At 44.8% G+C, this 21,948-nt stretch overlaps 2 protein-coding genes across 6 annotated transcripts in view; both read right to left on the bottom strand.

Moving 5' to 3' along the window:
- The window catches only part of MAP7 (microtubule associated protein 7), a 204,440-nt gene extending 196,414 nt beyond the window's left edge, over positions 1-8,026 (bottom strand). For 2 of the 3 annotated variants that reach the window (XM_059713420.1, XM_059713417.1), the window contains exon 1: positions 7,673-7,875. In XM_059713420.1, coding sequence (XP_059569403.1) covers positions 7,673-7,847 — 175 coding nt within the window. In that variant the 5' untranslated portion in view covers positions 7,848-7,875. Of the gene's footprint in view, positions 1-7,672; positions 7,876-7,935 lie in introns of those variants that run through there. The other variant, XM_059713421.1, reaches the window with a different exon arrangement.
- A 12,004-nt stretch (positions 8,027-20,030) lies between these two features.
- MAP3K5 (mitogen-activated protein kinase kinase kinase 5) overlaps positions 20,031-21,948 on the bottom strand; it is a 152,696-nt gene continuing 150,778 nt past the window's right edge. For 2 of the 3 annotated variants that reach the window (XM_019479636.2, XM_006267397.3), the window contains 2 exons: positions 21,570-21,646; positions 20,031-20,758 (listed from right to left, as the gene is read on the bottom strand). In XM_019479636.2, coding sequence (XP_019335181.1) covers positions 20,698-20,758; positions 21,570-21,646 — 138 coding nt within the window. In that variant the 3' untranslated portion in view covers positions 20,031-20,697. Of the gene's footprint in view, positions 20,759-21,569; positions 21,668-21,948 lie in introns of all 3 variants that reach the window. The other variant, XR_002087740.2, reaches the window with a different exon arrangement.

A 21,948-nucleotide genomic window follows, 5' to 3' on the forward strand; every position in this document is an offset into this window, starting at 1 on the left:
CCAGCATTTTGTTTGCTGTTTTGCTTAAAAACATGTAATGATGAATACATAAAAATGGAGTGTGTATATCTTTCTATCTATTTTGGGGAATGAATATATATGAATATTCTCTCATACACTTATACATAGTTACATGTTTTTAATTAAAGTAGGTGGACAGCAAAAACTGCTGTAATTAACCAACATTAAAAAAAAAAAATCAAGAAAAATCCATCAATAAAACCTATGTGCAACACTTCTTACAGAAATATATTACACCATTTTGGACTAACAGTTTTTTTTTGTATGGAACCAGATCCAGTTGCAACGATGTCAGTGTAAATCTCTGGTTTGACTTCAATCACTGCTAATTATTACTGCTTCTACTAATCCTGGCTCCAATACCAAACCAAGTCCTCCCTCCAGAGCCCTGGACATTCCTTTGTCACTCTTTCTCTATCTGTAAAATGGGGATATTGTTTACCCAACTACTCTGTCCTGACATCAAGAAGAATAATTAAAGTATTTATAAAGCACTTTGAAGATGAAAATCATTGTGTGCGCATCATAAAAATGTGAAGACTTCAAAGAAATGTTAATGTGCCAGAAGAATTATATTAAAGTTTCTCCATCACTGACAGTATCAATTAAATGTAATCTTGTGAGTGACATGTCTTTCTGTTAACTGCTATCACTCAGCATTTTCCTTCCTAATATATTACTTGTTAGAGGCAACCTTTACCTAGGTTAGAGCTGTTTGGCAGGTGGCAGTATTTTTTCAGAGGGATACAACTCAAGAGACTGAAGAAGATAATTTAGAGCTAAAGCCATTGATCATTACAGCTTCCTTTCTTCACACCTTATTGTTACCCGACTGACAAATTTAAGCATTAGTCCTGCAGTCCCTGAGGGTAAGAGGATCTCGGGAGTGACAGGAAGTACCAATACTGATAACTGTGATAAGACAATATTAAAAGACACAAGCCAAACCCTCTAAAGTCATTAGGCTTAAAATTCATGCCATGTTATAGTTAGGGTGGTTTTATTTCATTCTGGTATTAGAACCATTAAGAGCTTTATTTTCAATTTTTTCGCCATAACAGTGAAGAATAAAACATGTACTTCAAACAAAATTGTTGTATAACAACATAGTTCCAGGACGTGTGGATTGAAGAAAATATTAAAAACACACAGAAAACCTTGGTACATATTCAGATAATTAGACTTGCATGACAGCTATTGGTGACTTTTACAAATGCAATTTCAACCCCTGAACAGGTAGTGTATGCATGCAACCTCTTTTTTCAATCTCTCCTGGGCTACAAACAGACATTGCATTTGTCCAGGGAGAAACAACGTTCTGGGACAAAGTAAAATCGTTCAAACGCCCATGTTCATTGTCACAGGCTAAATCCTAAAAAGGCTCAAGGGATAAGAAGTACTAATAGCTTATCCCAGGCCACTGCAGAAAGTGTCTCTGGAGAGCTACCTTTGGGTTGCATCACTGGATCAATGGCAGAAAAGTGGCTATGCATTCAGCGCTCACTAAAACCTGATTAGGAGGGTGCTGTGTGTACATGCCAATCTCGGGATATTTCTGTTTCAGAACAAACCAAGCATGTGTCCAGGGACAAATGCAGTGATTGTTTCTAGCCTTGGGCAGGAGCTGGCAACCTAAGGCCTACATGCTGCATCTGGCCCGCAGAGTCCTTTGATCTGGCCTGCAGACATGAGGCTTTGGTGGCAACTGCAGGAATCGGGTCTTAATGCCAGCCTGCCCACTTCTCACCCAAGGAGGGTCATTTCAGCCTGCAGCCTGAAAAGGTTGCCAACAACTGCTCTGGAAGCTTGGTTCTTTGGCTTTATAACGGTCCAGGATTCTGCAGATGTCTCTTTCTTCAAGAGGTGAGGATGCACGGAGAACTGTCACTTGAGTAACAACATGCTGTGACTTACACTTTAGATTCAATTGAAGGAATATTTTATAAGTAGGAAAGAAAATGTGTTTTTGCGAGATTAAATACTGCCTCCTTAATTGAGGCTGTTATTACAGTGATCAGACTTAATTATACTTAATTTTCAATTTTAAAGCTCCTAAACTCACACTCTATCCCACTTTCTTGTATAATCCTTCAGTCTGTACTCAAAAATATGCTAGTTGTAGTAAAAAATCAGAAGTAGACTCATGTTATTGCAAATTACATTTTTTTCCCCAAATAAATTTATACCTTTGCATTAAAAATAAATGCATGTACTTCTAAATTACACTGTGGGTGTATATGCTGCCTTAATTATGTTAACAGGGCTTTGTTTTTATAGTAGCATTGAAGACAGAAGCACATAAACTGATTGTTCATGCATCACCAGACACAGATCAGATTTTTCATGAACTACAGAGTTTTTTAATCCCAGCTGAGAAGAAAACTAAAAAGATAGCATATATATAACAGCATGGCTTGTATTACACGGGATATCTAAAGAACCTCCTCATACATTTCAGTCCTTGCACACGCAATGGTTGCCCAAGAAAAAGGATGGCTAAACTGTCCACCTTCTAGAAATGGGGAGAAGTTCTCTATAACTTCTATTGAAAGCCTCTATTTCTTTAATTCAGAAAGTATTGTATAAAAGAAACCATGTCAGAACCCAGAGTTCGCACTTAGAATTTTCATAGATTTCACAGATTCGCAGACATCTGGGCTGGAAGGGACCTCGAAAGATCATCAGGTCCAGCCCCCTGCTGCAGGGGCAGGAAGTCAGCTGGGATCATAGGATCCCAGCAAGAAAAACACCCAGGTTTCTCTTGAAGGTGTTCAAAGTAGGTGCTTGAACCACCTCCGTCGGCAGGCGATTCCAGACCCTGGGGGCTCAGACAGTAAAGAAGTTCTTCCTTTATCCAGCCTGAAACAGTCTTGCAGGAGTTTATAACTGTGCGACCTTGTAATCCCTAGGGGCGCTCTGGTGAACAAATGTTCCCCCAGGTCCTGGTGAACACCCCTGATAAACTTATAGGTGGCCATCAGATCACCCCCTGAGCCTGTGCTTTTCCAGGCTGAACAGCCCCATGGCTCTCAGCCTGTCATCGTAAGGTCTGTTTTCCTGACCTCTTATCATGCGCATGGCTCTTCTCAGGACTCTCTCAAGCTTCCCACATCCTTTTTGAATTGTGGAGCCAAAAACTGGACACAATACTCCAGCTGCGGCCTCACCAAGGCCGAGTACAAGGGGAGAATGACATCCCGGGATTTGCTTGAGAAGCATCTATGGATGCAAGCCAGGGTTTTGCTTGCTTTACTAGCTGCAGCATTACATTGCAGGCTCATGTTCATCTTGTGGTCAATCCTGACACCCAAGTCCCTGGTTCAGGCTGTTAGAAACATAAGCCAACAGGGTAGTATGAATGAAATTTTAATACAAATGTCAAAATTTAGTGGAGTTTTTGACCCACTGTTTGAATCAGAAGTGGGCTCAAGCCAAAACTCTGCATCAAAAAAATCTCACACAGATACAGCAAAATATTGATTATCCAGAATAATTAGGGATACCATTATTCCAGATAATCAATTTTTTTTCAGATAACCGAACACTACAATATGAAGTGCTGACAACCATCATTATTATATTATACAGCAAATATTAAAAAAGGACAAGTAGTAAATGAAGTGTTATAAAACATGCAAAGCACTGGTAAATAAACAATACAGCGTTGTCTCACCGACTAGCAAAACCAAACTGAGGACTGATGGTTATGTTAATACAAAACCTTGCAGTAACTGACTTTCTGGATAATTGACTCGTCTGTAAATCATTCAACCAATGTTCATGTAAAGGAAGAACAAAGTCAAGGTTTTATTGCTCCCAAGCGAAAGGGTAAGAAACAGCATTATTGAGTATATACTTGACATTCTCCACTTCTGAATGTATCTGGTCTTTGGCTGATACTTTTAGATACCCAATTAACTAGGTACCTTTAAAAAAAATATATCTACTGTATTTTTAAATAATTATATTTTTTTTAAAAGCACAAAGTGAAAATCTGAAGAGTGAGAAGGGGGAAAGAGGTAATGTAATCTCTTTCACAAAGTCACTTTTCATAATAAGTACAATATTTCTGTTCAATCTTGATACTACTCCCTTTCAGTATCAAACTTGTTCTGAGCTAGCACATTCATTGCTTTTTTTTTTTTGGTGATCAGATTCAACACTTCAGTAAATCTTTTCATGCTAATGTGTCAGATTTAGTAGTTGCAACCTCTGGTGCAAGAACAGAAAACACATTTGAAAAGCTGTGTGAAGTATTTTCTATAAATAACTATATAGCCCGACTATCCCCAGCTTGTACAGACCCTCAACGGAGCAAGCACATGAGATCCTCCTAGTGGTGAAAAGTTCCAATAAACTCTTTACTGTGCTAGAGCAAAAACAGATTAGCCATTCAGATTCCTACCCCGAATATAAGATATATTAGGCAGCAAGGAGTCTAGTCCCCACCCCCCTTCAGTGCTGACCAACTCTCACAAGTGCTAATGGGATTTACTTTTGCAGACTAAAGGTAAAAGTCAGACTTCTAAAATAGCATGCAAATCCCACATTACAACAACACAATCTTTCGATCAAAATATTTTAAACTTGCAATCCTATGAAACCTAGCAGAGACACATATGTAATCAGGTACATTTTGGGACTTTACTATATGTATTTTTTTTTAATACCCAGTTATTCAAAGAGAATGCATCTTAAAGAAATTATCAAATGAAAATATCAAGTCAAGCAAGATGATGGGGTTTTCTTCATACCAATGTAAGAACAGGAGAGATGCACAATGGACTAGACACTTCGAGCTAATATTAATAAAGAGAAAGTTCAAATGGTTTGCTTTGTAAAGAAAAAAGATACAAACTTACAGGTCAAATACAACATATGCACATTATTTTTTCCCCACTAAAATACCAGAAATTTATACAAATTCCAGTAGCACTTGAGAGACTGGGCTTTTATGCCTAGCCAAAATTAGCACTCACTAAAGAGCTGGCTGAACGGAACCTACACAAAAATGAGACTGTCCCGCCTTGCCACCTCCCCCAACTATTGAGGGCATCCAGCCTTCTAATGTGCTGATCTGTAGCTCTTAATTTTATCTAAATGCTTTTAGATGCTCAACAAATTACAGTAGCAACAAGTAAGATAATCATCATAAAGAAATACACACTTTAAATAATTCTTGCTAGAAAAGTGTGCCTCATTTTATCACACGCAGACCAACATATTCAGAAACTTCAGGATTGATTAAAGCAATACACATCTGGGAACAAAGCTGGGCACTCAGAAGAAGGTCACTGAAGACACCAACTTTCTTCAAAGTCTTCTTAATATTCAAAGTCCTGTTCAAAATGGGCCCTAACAGAGAGACCCCATCTCCATTCACAACAGCTACATTTTAACAGTACTATGGACCCATCAGCCCACAAAGGGAGTTTCGAAAGCAGAAGGAACTGAACTTTTAACAAGAGACGGACTTAAAACAATTTAATTTTACTCTCGGAGCTAAATACAAACTCAATTTCTTTAACTCAGCTTTCCCTCAATAAATTCTTCACGCAAGACGCTCGCTTGGCTTGGACAGACAAATAGAACTATTTCTCCTACGTGTAAGGAAGGTAGGAGAAGACAGGAATTTATTTCTCATTATAAAAAGAACCAAAGCATTGAAAGACCACTACGATATCAGTGTCTACAGAGACAGACGCAAACAGCTTAAATGCTAAAGTTTAACTTAATTATTTCACACGTGTACAAGTTTTGAATGAACTTTGACAGTACCAACAAGTTTACAGATCAAACTCCCTAGTAAGAAAGCAAATAGATATACCTCCTCCCCAAAACTACTGTTTTTGTGAAAGAAATGTAAATGAACTACAAGAAACATGAACTATTAAAGATAGCCGCCATGATCAAATCTCCCATGATTTAAGTAAATAATTGCCATGGAGAAGGCATGTTTAATCGTATATTTTCTTTGAAACTTGTTTTTATAAGTGAGAAACAAAATGAGGTAAACTTTGTGTAGAATTTCGTTTTTATCAGGGGCTTCTGATAAAAACATTTTCACCGCTTCACCAAAGCTGCTTAAACAAGGACAACGCAAGTTTAAACTTTGCAAAAAAAGGAAGGAGGAAGTATAAACGCCACTGAGATTTGTATGAGGACATCTACTCAGATTACATACAAACATAATCACCACACTGTGGCACAAAACATCTTAATTTAAATTATGTTGTGTTTTTGCAAACCCTCTTTTAAATAAACCAGCTGCAGTGTGGCTGAATTATACACTGCTCCTAGCAAAAAACATTTGCTTTAGCATTCATCATGAAACTTCAACTTAGCCTAGTGAATACAAGCTTTCCCAGAGGAACAAGATTCTACTGCAGGGGAAGATGGATTTAAATTGCTCCAATCAATAAACAGACAGAGGGGTAATGCTACCTCCAATATTAAACCACATGTGCCTAAAGCAGTAATCCAGAAGCCAATCTGATTATGTTAACCCCAGGCTCCTTCCTCTTCCCCTCCCTTACCCTTCAACCAAAATAGATGAGTCTCGGAAATGCTCTTACAGTGGATATACCACCTCTCAGGAAATACCCTAATTGGAATAAAGCCACATTTCTGCCTCCCTTTGGCAAACTGGGGAGTGGGGGGGACCAGCACCTTTTGACTGTTCACAAATGTTAAGGTATCCCGGTTGTAGCCATATTGCTCTAGAGGAAAAAGCAATCAGGACTCATGGTAGAGATATCTTTTATCAGACCAATAAGATTTCTGCAAAAAAAAAAAAAAAAAAGTTGTATGCTTTCAGGCACAAACACCCTTCCTCAGGCATTGGCAAAAAAAGCTCAGGAGAACTTTTACAATCTTTTCACCAATGCCTGTGGGAGTGCATTTGTGCCCCAAAGCTTGCAATTAATTTTTTTGCAAAAATCTTATTGGTCTAATAAAAGATATGATCTCTACCATGAGTCCCAGCTGCTTTTTCACAAATGTTAAGACACTTGAATCACCACTAGGCTGAAGGATAACCCCTTACAAAGACAGGTCCGTCATAAAAACATTAGCAAGCCAAGTACAGCAATAGGGATTGGCACCCCTTAAGTTAAAAAGGGAGAGAGAAAGGGAGGGGAAATGGATCTACACTGCATGAGAACCTGGCATGGACCTCAACAACCAAGAACATAAAAGCAGGGGGGAATCCAGGGTCAGGAACGCAGGGGTGGAAGGGACCTCCTGAGACCATCTAATCCAGCCCCCTGCTCAAAGCAGGACCACCCCAGCCAAATGTCTGTCCCGCTCGTGAAAGCTCCCAAGGATAGAGATGCTGCTGCTTCTCTAGGCAGCCAGTGCCCACGCCTGACCAGACCCCTGCTCTTCTTAAGTCTCCAGCCTGAATTGCCTCTTGCTGCAACTTGACGCCTTATGTCTCATCACTGAAGAAAGAAATCAGCCGCCCCCTCGCCCAGGGGGCAGGAGGAGCCGGCTGGAGGCTGCAGGACCCAGGGAACGCGGAGGATCAGACCCTGTGGGCGAGCGCAGAGGAAGAAAGCGCCGCTCGCGGCTGATTTCCTAGCGGCCGGGCTGGAAGGACTCTCCTGCTCCCCCTGGAAGGCTGAGGATGCAGCCGCAAGGGGCTGCGCACCTGTTGCGGGAGCGGGACTCAGCCCAGCCCTGGCTCCCGCCCCCGGGCGCCGCTTCCTCCGCGTTCCATCGCGGGGCAGGCCCTTTAGAATCCCGGCGCCCGCAGCGTTCCAGCGCACGGCCCTTCGGGACGCCGGCGCCCGCAGCTTCCCGCCCGCCGGGCCTGGGCGTTCCATCCCGGCGGGAGGGGGAGGGGCGCTCGGAACTCTGGCGCCCGCAATGTTCCACGGGCCAGCCGGCGGGGGCTTCCCGCCCCCATCTCACCTGCCGCCGCGCCCCGCCCAGCGCCGCCGCCGCCGCGCCTGCGGCTCCTGTCCCCGGCGGCGCCGGCCTCCGCCATGTCTCCTCGGTGAGCTCGGCCGCCCCGCCCCGCCGCTCCCAGCGGGATTCGCGGCCCCGGGCAGGTGCGAGCGCCACGTGCTCCGCTGGCGGGGACGTTGCGGGCACAGGGGCGAGGAGGCCGGCGCCCTGCGAGCTCGGGGCGGTTCTGCCAGCGCCCGGGAGGCAAAAGCAGAAGGGGAAAGAAGAGCTGGCGCCTTCCCCGCACCCGGCCCTGCCTGGGGGGGTGACCACACCTGCAGGGCACCCAGCTGCCAGGCCGTAATGATGCGGAGAAGAACTGTGCCAGTGCACAGGTTCTCTACCTGTCCCAGCTCGGGAAACACTGCCGCTGCTTTCCCCCCTTCTCCCCCAGGGCCCAGAGAAAGAGTCTCTGTAGGGCGTCTAGTGGGAGGCAGGAGCACCCCTGTCCTACCCAGTCCTTACACCTCTTTCCTCTAATCTCTGCTCAGCCTTGGCCAGAGGCAGATCTACCACCTAAATGTGCCACAGGTGAGGCCCAGCCCAGGTCTGACCATGGGGTAAAATCCTTTCCTGCCCCCAATTCTAGCAGTTCGGCTCACCCTGAATAGAGGGGCAAGACTCTAGCCAAGAACCTGCAGCTTTGGGCCCTGCAGGAGCACTGGCACACCCCAAAGTCCCCAGGCTTGGCTGTAGTCAACACCCAGTGCCTCTGACAGAGACAGAAAGAGAGGGTCAGGTAGCAGAAGAGAGGAAGCATGGGAAATACCCATGGTAGAAAATGGGCATTGCTACATCTAGATCACCCTGGACCAGTCTGTCCAGCCTCTTCTTGAACATCTCCAGTGATGGAGAGTGCACAAATCCCCTAGGCAGTCTATTCCACTGCCTCACCGTTCTGTGAAAAGTTTTTAGGATATCCAATCTAAACTTCCTTTGCTGCAACTTCAAGCCCTAGGGCTACATCCTTTCCTCTTCAGTAAGAGAGAAAAAATGTTTTCCCTATTCTTTATGACAGCACTTCAAGTCTTTGCTATCATGACCCCTCTTAAACACCTTTTCCACAAGCTGAACACGCCTAGCTCCTTCACCTTCACCCTCTCCTTGTATGACTTGCTTTCCAAGCCCTTGATCATCTTCATTGCCCACCTCTGGACCCTCTCTAACTTCCCCACATTCTTTTAAAATGTGAAGTCCAGAACTGCATGCAGTACTCCAGCTGAGGCCTACCCAGTGCCATGTAGAGAGGCACTGTCACCTCCTGTGTCTTGCACCTAATGCTTCTGTGGATGCAGCCCAAAACTGCATTTGCCTATTGTGCAACTGCATCTCACCAACTCATATAGTCTGTGATCTAACAAGACTCCTAAGTCCTTTTCCAAAGTGCTGTTGTCCAGCCAGGTGTCACCCATTTTATGTTGGTTTCTTTGATTATTCCTCCCAAGATGTAGCACCTTGTGTTTGTCCGCATTGAACTTCATCCTGTTAGCTCTTGCCCAGTTTTCCAATCTGTTGAGATCCTTCTGAATTCACCAGCATCCTCCATGTTTGCAGTCCTTCCCAGTTTTGTGTCCTCTGCAGACTTGTTCAAGAAGCTTTCTATGCCAGCATCCAAATAATTAATAAATGTTGCACAGCACCGAGCCCAGGACAGACCCTTGTGGGACTCCATTCAAAACCTCCTACCAGTCTGACGTGGACTCATGAATCCTGGACCCTTTGCTTGCAGCTAGTGAGCCAATTATCTATCCACCTTAGAGTAGTTTTATCCAACCTATAGTTTTATGAGACAGTCATGGAGGACCTTATCCAAAATCTTGCTTAAGTCCAGATGTACTACATCCACAGCATTCCCTTCATCCACCCAAGTAGTTACTTTGTGAAAAGAGATCAAGTTTGTTTGACACCATTTATTTTTCATAAATCCAAGCTGGCTGCTTGTGATCAGCCTTCCTCCTCCAGATGTTTGCAAATGGTCTTCCTTAGGGTATGCCCCAGTAACTTTCCAGGTATTGAAGTGAGGCTAACTGGGCTGTAGTTCCCTGGGTCCTCCATTTTGCTTTTTTTTTTTTTAAAGAAGGGCACTGGCTCCAGTATCCGGCCCATCTCCCATGATTTCATGAAGATAATTACCAAGGGCCCCAAGATTTCCTCTGCCAGTTCTTTCAGTACTATGGGATGAAGTTCATTCGGCCCTGCTGACTTTAATTCATTCAGACCCAACAGAAGCTCTCTGACAGTCTCTTTTGTTATCTCCTCCCTCAGCTTGCCCCCTTCCTTATCTGGATAATCCTTATTAGATGTCTGGCTGCAGCTTGTTTTTGTGAAGGCTGAGGCAAAGTATCTGTTGAATAGATCTGCCTTCTTGCATCTTCTGTTAGGAGTTTCCCCTGACTGGTTAACAAAGGGTCCACACAACTTCTTTGGTTCTACTTTTCTGGCCAACTACTTATAGAACTTCTTGTTGTCCTTGACCACCTTTGCCAGGTGCAGCTCATTCTTTATCTTTGCCTTCCTGATTGTCTCTGCAGGTTCTTGCCATTTCCTGGTATGCTTCTTTGGCAGCCTGCTCATTCTTCCATTGCCTGTGTATTCTTTCCTTTTGCATTTGAGGCATTTCAGAAGCTCCTTGTGCAGCCACATTGGTTTCTTGCCATACTTCTTGTGCTTCCATTGTGTCATAACAGTTTCTTGTTGGGCTTCCAATGCTAGGCCCTTTAGAAGCTTCCAGCCCCGCTAGATACCTTTATCCTTCAATCTATCCTCCTATGACGCTATGCCTATTAACTCCTTGGGCGCATCCACACATGCAAGCACATGTGCTTGCAGCAGCTCAAATAGAAGTGGTGCACATTTGAGCCAGGGCTTTTTGCCTCAGCACACGTGCTCAGACATGCACTTTGGTTTGAAGCAAATTGTGCCACTTGGGGCAAAATAACCCTGCCTGGCTCCTCCCAGAGCTGCAGCCAGGGGGAGCTAGAGCCCAGGGCCAGCACTGGTGCTGTCCCCAGCAGTATAAAAAGCTGCCTTGTCCCGGCCCCATCCATACAAAAAGCTGCCCTGGCAAGCAGCTCAGGGCTACTCGCTCTCAGGAGCTTCTAGGGCCCAGCCACTTGGTACCTGGGGACACTACCCCTTGTGCCAGCTGGACTGCTGCAGCAGCAAATCCATTTTTAAAAATACCCCCAAATCCATGTTTTTCCACAATTAACACAAAATACCACTCTACACCCCCCCCCCCCCCCGAGAGAGAGAGAATCAGCTGGGTAATGCTGTATTGATATATTTACAATGTTAAAGCAAAGTGGAAGCCTACCAGTGGCTCTATCATCATGATAAAAATCAATTTCTAAATACCTATATGTGTTGATGTGTACTTTTGGATTTCTTTGCACATGATGGGTGTGTGATGGGGGGGATGTGGTATTTGCAGGAAGGGGGTGGGAAGGGGTGTGGGTTGGTGTGTGGGTAGGTGTGGGGTGATTGCTGGGTGACTGTGAGTGTGGGGGACCTTGTGAGGGGGCTTATCAGGAGGGGTGGGTCCCCTGGCCCCCACAGGGTGCAGCACCCCCGCCACAGCACATGGAATACCCCCCACACAGGGCCCCAGCTCCCCCCTGTAGGGCCACAGCCCCTATCCCCCACAGGGCCTCAGCCCCACTGCCCAGGGTCTCAGGCACCCTGGAGGGCCACAGTCCCCCTACCCAGGGTCCCAGCTCCCCCCTGGAGGGCTACAGCCCACCCGTGCAGCTGGGTCCTGCTGCCCTCAGGGCCGCTCTGCTGCCCAGCCAGGCCCATGGTGGCAGGACCCAGCGTGGTGCACAGGGACTGCATGCCACACCCAGACAGGTCCTGCTGGCCCTAGAGCTGCCAGGACCCAACCCCGTGCCATGCTGTGTCCTGCCACCATGGGCCTGGCCTGGCTGAGCAGTAGAGGGGCCCCGAGGGTGGCAGGACCCAGCTGGGCAGGAATCGGGGGAGGGGGGGGTCTGGCAGGGATCAGGGGAGCTGGAGGAGTGGGCAGGGCTGGCGGGGGTCCTCCCCATGGTCCTGCCCGACCCCTTACTCACCAGCACTGGAGCCCTGGTGCTGAACACGCATCCTGGCCGGCCACACGTTTCAGCACCAGGGCAAGAGGCCAACCACAGAGACGCTCTGGCAGCCACAGCGTCTCCCTGGAGGACCCAACCTCTGGTTGCCTCAGGGCATGGCAGACCATAGTTTGGGACCGTGCCCTGCCCCACTTTTTTTTTTTTGCTTGGTTTTTTTAGACCCCTGGATATCCAGTGGTCTAATTTTCTCCCCATGCTGCAAACTTGCAGGATGGGGAACATTTTTTTCATTCCCGCACATGCCTCTTGCCCCACCTCAAAGGGGTTTGAGGTGGGGCAGGGGGCACGTGCGCACTCATCTGGATGTGCCCCTTGAGTGAATGAAATTTACTTTTTTTTTTTTTTTTTTTTAATCTAGCATCCTGATTTTGTTGACCTCTTTGTTTTCTCTGTCTCAGGATCTGGAATTCTATAATATCAAGACCACTTCCTCCCAAGTTACCCATTGTAAAGAAATCCCCCTCTCTTTCTGTCTCCCTGGAAGGAGACATTCCAGCCCCTCCCCCTCAATTGTCACGCTGCCTGGTTTTGGTCAACCTGGTCACCTAGACAACCGGGCTGTAAAAATTCCTGAGGTGAGAGGAGGTGCCTCTTCCTCTCTTTCTGTGGCAGTCATTTTGGGGGACACACAAGCATGGGTCTCCGGAGAGTCTCTCTTGGGACGGATTAGTGAGTATGCCTGAAAATTGGCTATTAGCTTAGAACTAAGTAATTTAGTCATATATTAAAAGGGCCACCAAGCCCATATTTGATAGACTAAATGTATTAGCACTTGCTCAAGGTGTTTTTATCTTAAATTCCATTGTCTACCCCCCACTCTCCTCTTCCTCCCTGAGCAATAAGACTTTGACACTGCAACATGCCTGGCTGTGAATGCCTGAGGGGAGAGGGGTCAGAGATACTTTTTGCTCCTAGCAGAGCTTGGCTGTTTATTAACTGACTCAGTTCTACTTCAGATTATCCTGGGGAGCTTCAGGTTATAAGAAGCACCCAGAGATATTAGCAGGGGCCAAAGCACCCCCAAGGCTTGCAAGGTCTGAATACTCCAGGCTGCACAGAGCCCTAACGGAGACCAGTGCCCAGGTGGTGGCAGTGTTACCCCAGGCTTGCAGTTTTGCTCGAGGAAGAGGGACGGCCAAACATAGGCGCCCCTGGGGAGACTCCCAAAGCATGGTTTTGGGCTTGGCACAGTGAGGTGGGTGGCTCAGCACAGTAGTGCCCCCTACTGTGCACGTCATACCCATCATTTTCACATCCTCCACCAATTCTTCCTTGCTGGTCAGCATTACACCCCACAAACCAGATCTGCTGTCCTAATAAAGGATCTACCTTATCGGAAGTTTAGACTATTGAAAAAGAATCCGAAGCTGAGCACATGAGCAAACTGAGTAAGAAGTTTTTCATGCAAATAACAAAAGGAATGATAACAATTGACTATCACTCCCACCCCAGAAGCAGTGGGTTTCTATCAGTTATTTCTGGAGATGGGGTGCTGTAGTGAATATAGCCCATTGCTTCCTCCACAATGAATGGGACTATCTGCAGATGCAATATCTACTTTCCTTTTGGTGAAGCAGAGGCCTACTGCAAAGATACTATGACTGGCAGGCAGGGCTGTAGAGATTTCAAATTTGAGGTGCCCAGCTGTTAGAGACAGCTTTTCTCTTGCTGCACTACCAAGATAACGGAAGTCAGCTGGGGCCCTTCTCAGCACCTGACTGAGTACACTGACTGGTGCTTTAAAAGTATCAATAAAGGCAATGCAATTACACAGCATGATCAATCAGAATGAAGTCCAAATTGGGTTCTTACATTGTGGTCAGTGGAGAATGGGCTGGTTACAAGATTATCTTATTCATATTGATTTATCAAAGTAAAACAGCTTCAAAACACAATAATTTTCCATATACTTTTGTAGTTGCCTCAGTGATAGTGTTTCTTTTATCTCTGCACAACATATCCTCTGCCTTCCCATTGCTTAGTTAACATAGAACTCTGCAGCTTTCTGCTGTAATAATATTCATCGAATCATAGAAAATTAGAGATCTCAGGAGGTCACAGAGTCCAAACCCCTGCTCAAGGCAGGACCATCCTCAACTAGATCATCCCAGCCAAGGCTTTGTCTAGCCGGGTCTTAAACTCCAAGGATGGACAGTCTACAACCTCTCTGGGTAGCCTGCTCCACAGTTTTACTTGTGAGAAAGTATTTCCTAATATCTAATCTAAATTTCCCTTGCTGCAACTTCAGACCACTTCTTCTTCTGTCATATGCTACCACTGAGCACAGTCTAGCTACATCCTTTTTGGAACCATACTTCAGGTATTTGAAGGCCGTTATTAAATCTCACCTCAGTCTTCTCTTCTCCAGACTAAATAAACCCAGTTCCCTCAGACTGTCCTCAGAAGCCATGTGTCCTAGCCCCATAACCATTTTTGTTGCCTTCTGCTGGACTCTTTCCAGTTTGTCCACATCCTTTCTGTAGTGGGGGAGGAAATGGTGCAGAACTGGACACAGTACTCCAGATGTGGCCTCACCAATGCCGAATAGAGGGGTATAATCACTTCCATTGATCTGCTGGCAACACTTCTACTAATGCAGCCCAGTACACTGTTAGGCTTCTTGGCATTAAGGGCACACTGTTGGATCATATTCAGCTTACTGTCCACTGTAACCCTCAAATCCTTTTCTGCAGAGCTGCTGCTAAGCCAGTCGGTCCCCAGCCTGTACCGGTGCATAGGATTGTTCCACCCTAAGTGCAGGACTTATTGTCCTTATTGAACCTCATGAGATTTCTTTGGGTCTAATCTTCCAGTTTGTCTCGGTCTCTCTGAATCCTTGCCCGACCCTCCAGCATATCTACTACTCCCCCAGCTTGGTGTCATCTGAAGACTTGTTGAGTGCACACTCCATCCTATCTTCCAGGTGGCTGATGTGGAACAAAACTGGCCCTAGGACTGACCCCTGGGGCACTCCACTTGATATTGACTGCCAACTAGACATTGAACCATTGACTACTACCCTCTGAGCTTCATACAGATACAGCCAGACAGTTTTCTATCTACTTTAAAGTCTATTCATCCAGCCTGAATTTTCTTAGCTTGCTGGTGAGAAAGTTGTGGGAGACCATACCAAAAACCTTGCTTAAGTCAGGGATAGCACATCCACTAGTCTCCCCACATCCACAGAGCCAGTCATCTCATCATAGAAGGGAATCAAGTTGGTCAGGCATGACTTGCCCTTGGTGAATCCATTGTGACTGTTCCTAATCACCTTTTCCTCCAAGTGCTTAGAAATGGATTTCTTGAGGATCATGATTTTTCCAGGAACTGAGGTGAGGCTGACTAGTCCGTAGTACCCTGGATCCTCCTTCTTTCCTTTCTAAAAGATGGGTGCTATAGTTGCCCTTTTCCAGTCATTTGGAATCTCTCGCAATTCCCATGAGTTTTCAAAGATGATGGCCACCAGCTCTGCCATCACATCAGCTAACTCCCTCAGCACCCTCAGGTGCATCCCATCCAGCCCCATGGACTTGTACACGTTCAGCTTTTCTAACCTACTCTTTTGCCACTTTTGGCTGCTCACCTCCTCCCTAAACTGTGATGCTTGGTGCAGTAATCTGGGAGCTGACCTTACCTGTGAAGACTGAGGTGAAAAAGGCATAGAGTATTTCAACCTTTTCTGCATCCTCTGTCACTAGGTTGCCTCCTCGAGTTAGTAAAGGACTCACACTTTTCCTGATCTTCCTCTTGTTCCTGACATACTTGTAGAAACCCGTCTTGTTAGTTTTCATGTCCCTTGCTAGCTGCAGCTCCAGTTGTGCTTTGGTCTTCCTGGGCATGTCCAGATGAGTGCAAATGTACAGGTATTCACCATGCTGCTAATTTGCTGTACGGTAAGGGGTTGTTTTACACCAGGAGATCCCAGTGTCAAAAAAATTTGCACCGTAAAAAAGCAGCATGGTGCATGTGGCAGCAGCATGCACCGCCCAAAACTGGAGCCTTGCCAGCCAGAGCCATGTTCCAGCTACCAGCTAGGTTCTGCACACCCGGATTACCACTGCTGGAGCCCCAGGAGGCCCCCAGGGCTCCAGGTAAAGCTTCGGGGGCCAGCCCAAATGCTGGCCCCAGTTTCCCTACCCCACCCAGTACAACTTGCTGCATGCCAATATGCATGTGCAGGGGCGTTCCCTGGGGACAACTAGCCACTGCTGGTTGTTCCCAGGGAATGCAGACTCCTGCTCCTCTGGACGTGCCCCCGATTTCATACCTGTGTGTCCAAGCAATACTTGTACACTCCTCCTTAGTTGGTTGTCCAAGTTCCCACTTATAAGCTTCTTTTTTGTGTGTTAGCTTACTGAAGAGTTCTCTGCTAAGCCAAGCTGATCTTCTGCCATAATTGCTAGTATTCCTGCACATCAGGATGGTTTGGTTCTGTACCCTCAGTAAGGTTTCTTTAAAGTACAGCCAGCTCTCCTGTACTCCTCTCCCCATCAGACTGGCTGCATAGGGGATCCTGCCCATGAGTTCCCTAAGTGAGTCTGCTTTTCTGAAGTTCAGGGTGCTTACGCTGCTGCTCTCCTTCTTTAATTTCCTCAGGATCCTGAACTCAATTATTTTGTGGTTGCTGCTGCCCAAGTTGCCATCCACTATACTACATTCCTCACCAATTCATCCCTGTTTGTGAGAAGCAGGTCAAGAGCATAGCCCCTAGTTGGCCACTCCAGCACTTGCACGAGGAAGTTGTCCCCACTCTCCAAAAACTTCCTGGATTGCGTATTGCCTGTACACTGCTGTATTCCTCTCCCAGAAGATGTCAAGGTTTGATCCAGGGCCTGTGATCAAGAAACTTGTGCTAGTTGTTTGAAGAAAGCCTCATCTACCTCATCCTCCTGGTCTGGTGGTCTATAGCAGACACCCACCATGACAGCACCCTTGTTGCTCTCCACTCTGACCCTAGCCCAGAGACTTTCAACAGGCCTACCTCCAGTTTCATACTGGAGGTCTGAGCAATCATTCAATTCTTTTACATAAAGCACAACTCCTCATCCTCTTCTCCCCTGCCTGTTTTTCCTGAACAGTTTATACCCATCCATGACAGTGGTCCGGTCATGCGAGCTATCCCACCAAGTCTCTGATACTCCAATCATGTCATGGTTTCGTGACTGTGCAAGGACTTCCAGTTCTTCCTGCTTGTTTCCTAGGCTCCGTGCATTCGTGTATACACACCTCAGGCAGCTAGCCAATTGCCCTACTTTCTCAGGAAGAATGAGAATGCTTACCTTATTGCCCCCTTCTGCTTACGCTTCCTTCAGATCATCTACTTCCCAACTTACCTCTGGGTTTTGGTTCCCTTCCTCTGATGAACATAGTTTAAAGCCCTCCTCACTAGGTTAGTGAGCCTGTCTGCAAAGGTGCTCTTACCTCTCTTTGTTAGGTAGAGGTAACCTTCTCTTCCTAGCAATCCTTCTTGGAACAACATCTCTTGGTCAAAGAAGCTAAAGTCCCAGTCCCCTTCACCCTTGCATCCAGAGACCTGTAGTCACTTTTGATCTGCTCAGGGTCTCCCTTGGCAGTATCATTGTTGCTCACATAGATGAGCAGCATGGGGAAGTAGTCAGAGGGCTGGATGAGTCTCAGTAATCATTCTGTGACATATTTGTTCTCCAGGCAAAACAGCTGCAGGTGGACATGAAGATTTCCATTTGCTGCCAGAGGTCACAAGCTTCAAGCTTCCACCATTTTGGGAGTCCATGTCCTCTCCCTTCTCTAGCGCTGCCTTTGGTAGTCCTTCCTCCACAGTCCTAAAGGTCTCCTTCAACATAGAATCAATGAAGTCCTCCTGACGGAGGATGCTTTGGAGCCTTGCGACCTCCTGCAGCTCTCTTGCCTCCTGCCTGAGGGACAGTACAAGGAGGCACCGGTCACATCACAGGCAGTCTCCCACCTGACTGTCACTGGAAGAAATGTGCAAGCTGTAGTCTCCACAGTACCAAACCAGGACCTGGGTGCAAGTTTCAACAGTGAGCGGTCCTGCCTGGACAGACACCTAACAGGTGCAAGCAGAGGCAGTGGTGGTGGCTCTGGCATTGCAACATCCTTCAGCCATTTCTCTGTGTCTCAGAGGAAGAACTGGTCCAATGTATGGCCTCCCTACCTGCCCCAGCTCGGGAAATACATACTGCCACTTTCCTCCCTTCTCCCAGGGGGCCCAGAGAAGGAGCCTCTGCAGGGCATTTAGTGCAACCCGGGTGGGAGGCAGGAGCACCCCTGTTCAACCCATCCCCTATACATCCCTCGACTGCCTGTCTTGCTGCCCTTCTTCCAAGCAGACTTTCCCTAGCAAACTAGTCTGTAAGCTGGTCTTTTTACTGCTCCTTGGTCCTGAAAGGTTCCTTTTTCCCTACTTCCTCTCACCAAGCTTAAAGGCTCCCCTTCAAAGAGGGGGAGGCAAACTTACCTGCAAAGTGTTTGCAAGCTGCTTGTCTTGTTTGCTACCCCTGTTTGCTTGCTGTACGTTTACATTTTAGACATGGCTTGCTGCATATGTAGCTGCATTTCAGTGATGCATGTTTATAGATCTTTTTATAAAGCCCTCTGGACTAAAAGCATACCACCACGTACAGAAGTATTTCACCAACTTATTGCAGCACTCGCTTTCCCCCCTCAATATTATTTTATTCTCCCAACAATCTAGCTATAACACTGATTTATAAAAATATTGCATACTTACCAGGACAGCGAATCATTACTTTATATTTAGAATAATTAGAGAAGTTATTTATTCTCTTTGAAGCATTCAAATGTAACAGCTAAGTCATATACCAACTATTAAAATGTTATGGGAAAAAGTTTATTTCTAAACAGGTTATCCTATATATCAGCTGCGAAGTTTCTTAAAACATCCTTGTAATCATGTGATATTAAACAATGTTATACACCACAACAGCCTAGATGTAATATTGGTTAATATCACATGATATTATAGATCTAATAATAGACAATTAGATAAAGTATGAGATTTCCAGCACTTCTAAATGCCAATAGAAAAACACTGTCCTTTTTCCACAGTTTATGGGAAAGAAGCTGGAGGAACTAAAAACCTTTCAGTAGAAAGCAACATGCTGAAATTATTTTACATTTTACAAGTGGTAGCTGGGAATCTGGAAGTTCACGTCTCGATTTACTGTGGCTACTTAAACATTGCATAAAATCAGCTAGAACATCAAGGAGTAATTCTGTCCTGTAAAAATATGGAAACTGATAACATGAAGAAAAATATGTTTATCAACGTAGAGCAAAGGTAATTTTAATATCACTAAGGTTTTCGGGGTTTAAAAAATGATCACTGCTTTTACTTGAATCTAAGTCAACCCTGAATTTAAGACTACCTCCCCACTACAGCAGGGACGGCAGTGGCTGTGGGAGGGGTGGGTTTAGATGGCTCCTTAACCCTCTGCTTCCCCTGCAGCCTTCCTGCCCTGCCACCAACACCTGCTACAGCCTCTGCCTCTGCCTCTACTGTCAGAGGCTGCTTGGGCTCTGTTCCCTCCCAGAACACAGCATGTGGAAGCTGAGCCCTTGCTGGGTGGCAGCAGCGGCAGCACAGCTGACTGGGAGGGCAGAGGATGCTCTATGCCCAGGAGGGAATCCAGCCAGAGCTGGAGATAAGCTGTACCTGACAGAAAGGGGGGGAACAGAAGCTGCAGAGGGAAGCAGAGGAGGGGGATAGGGGGCAGGTGGCTGCTGCAGCTCTGACTCTGGCTTTGTATGTGAATACAAGATTAGGGGCATTTTCCCCCCATGCTGATGGGGGACACCTTGTCTTAGATTTGAGTAAATACTCAGTCTAAAATTTTCCTTTTAGTTTTATCCCATTACTCCTAGCTATTCCCTTATGCATTACAGTTTGAACGATTTAGAATCCTTTGAAATCAGGAAATTATCAAATTTTACTCTTAGATTCTCTTTATTTTTACCATGTATATCACAATAGATAGCTTTAGAACAAGCTAACATTACTATGGTTCAGGTGTATGCAACTGGTACAGTTCAGTAGTACATAAACAACTCTAAAACAAATGCACTGTAGAACTTAAGTTACCAAAAATAAACAATATTTAACTTTATGTCAGGCAGTAGGTAAAAACAATTATTGTAGGTTCTGTACACAAAAGAAAAAGTAGTAAGCTTTACATTATGATTGAATGTATGCAGTTGCACTGTAGAGTAAGGTATATTACAAGGAATGAACTTCAAAAATTGTCACATTTTGGTTTTGTTCCAGTGATGCACAATCACATGAAATCTGACATCAGGTTGTTGGGGGTGGGGGTTGGTAAAACTAATATATCTGCTTACTTTAAGATGTATTTTTAATTAAAGATTTTATTTTGGAAAAAAGCTGTGTAAAAACATTTAAAATAAAATAATATTGAAGGTTGTTTACAGACTTCTTAGGGATTGTAGACATAAATGCAGTCAGGAAGCTGCAGTGTTTTTAACATTGGTAAACAAATACTGGATTAAAGTGCAACAGTCTGACAGAACACCTGCTCTGTGCCGTAGAGGATTTCCTAATCTCTCTACAGAGAAGCAGAAACACACGTAGCCACCATCAGGCATGCTTCTCTCGGAAGTCAGTGATGGCCTTCCAGAGCGTACACAGCATCCCTCCTCTAGAAAAGAAAAACCACAAAGATACTTAGCTATTATGAAATGGTTCCCACTTCAAAACATTAGCTATTCTTTGATTTTTCTGCAGCAGTACTAATAAGTTTCATTCCACTCAAAGACGGCAAAAAAAACAAAATCAAAGTACTAAAATGCAATTAAAAATAATTAAAAAGTAAATTCCTAAAAGATATTCTTGTTGATTTTATAAAGCAATCCCTCACTAACAATACACTGTAATGCACTAACTGTCCATAAAAATATAAACTAAATAAACTAAATAAAACTTTTAGCTAAAGTGATAATCGGGGCAAAAACTTTTGGTTTAGTTACAGGTACCGTTTTTATTTAAATATGTTCGTGTAATTATAAGCTGCCTTGGTATGGTTATGCTGCAGTTTAGTTACATTGCAGCTGTATGACTTTACACAGTTTTCACAAAGATTCTGTAATTTACTATTCTCAAAATGTTACATATTTTCTATGCATAATATTTGCTTATACAAAAGCAAGTATTCAGAGAAAAATATCTCAAGGCAATATGTTGCTGCTTTACTGTGCAAGATATATTTTCATAAACAAATCAAACTAAGACATTTAAAAAAATGTTTTTAATAAAGTGTGCTAGTATATTGTCAAAGAGTGCCTCAGTGACTTCAGTAATCCTGAATACTGTTTATTAGGTTTTAGAGTATTCTTTTAATGTAAGAAGACCTTCAGAATATCAGTTACAATGTGCCAGGAGCTATATTAAGCAAAATAACTACTATATTTCAGCAGTTTGCAATTCATTTTAATAAATAGAATGGGGAGTACCTCAGTCTCAGGCTTTTCAGATCATCTCGTGTAACATAGCAGCGAACATCCGTTAGTGTATAGTTTTCTGCCAAGAACTAAAAAGAACAAGGTCCTTTCTGAAAGTTTCATCAGGAATATCAATTTATTTTATGTCACAACATTTACCTCAGGCATTTTAAAACCCAAGTTTTGAATTTAGAGTGAATAAAGGATTCGACCAAACTATGGTATCTGTATTGATTGATATGTTTAATGTTATTGCTTGGTTTATATAAGTACCGTATTTACACAAATCCAATCCACATGGGAGAAAAAGCCTAGTCTTGGATTTCACTACTGGCCTGGGGCAGACAGCGGCTCAGCTCACGCTTTGGTCCCAGACCCCTGGTTTGAAGCT

This window comes from Alligator mississippiensis, chromosome 1, assembly GCF_030867095.1.
Source record: "Alligator mississippiensis isolate rAllMis1 chromosome 1, rAllMis1, whole genome shotgun sequence".
NCBI classification, from domain to species: Eukaryota; Metazoa; Chordata; order Crocodylia; family Alligatoridae; genus Alligator; species Alligator mississippiensis.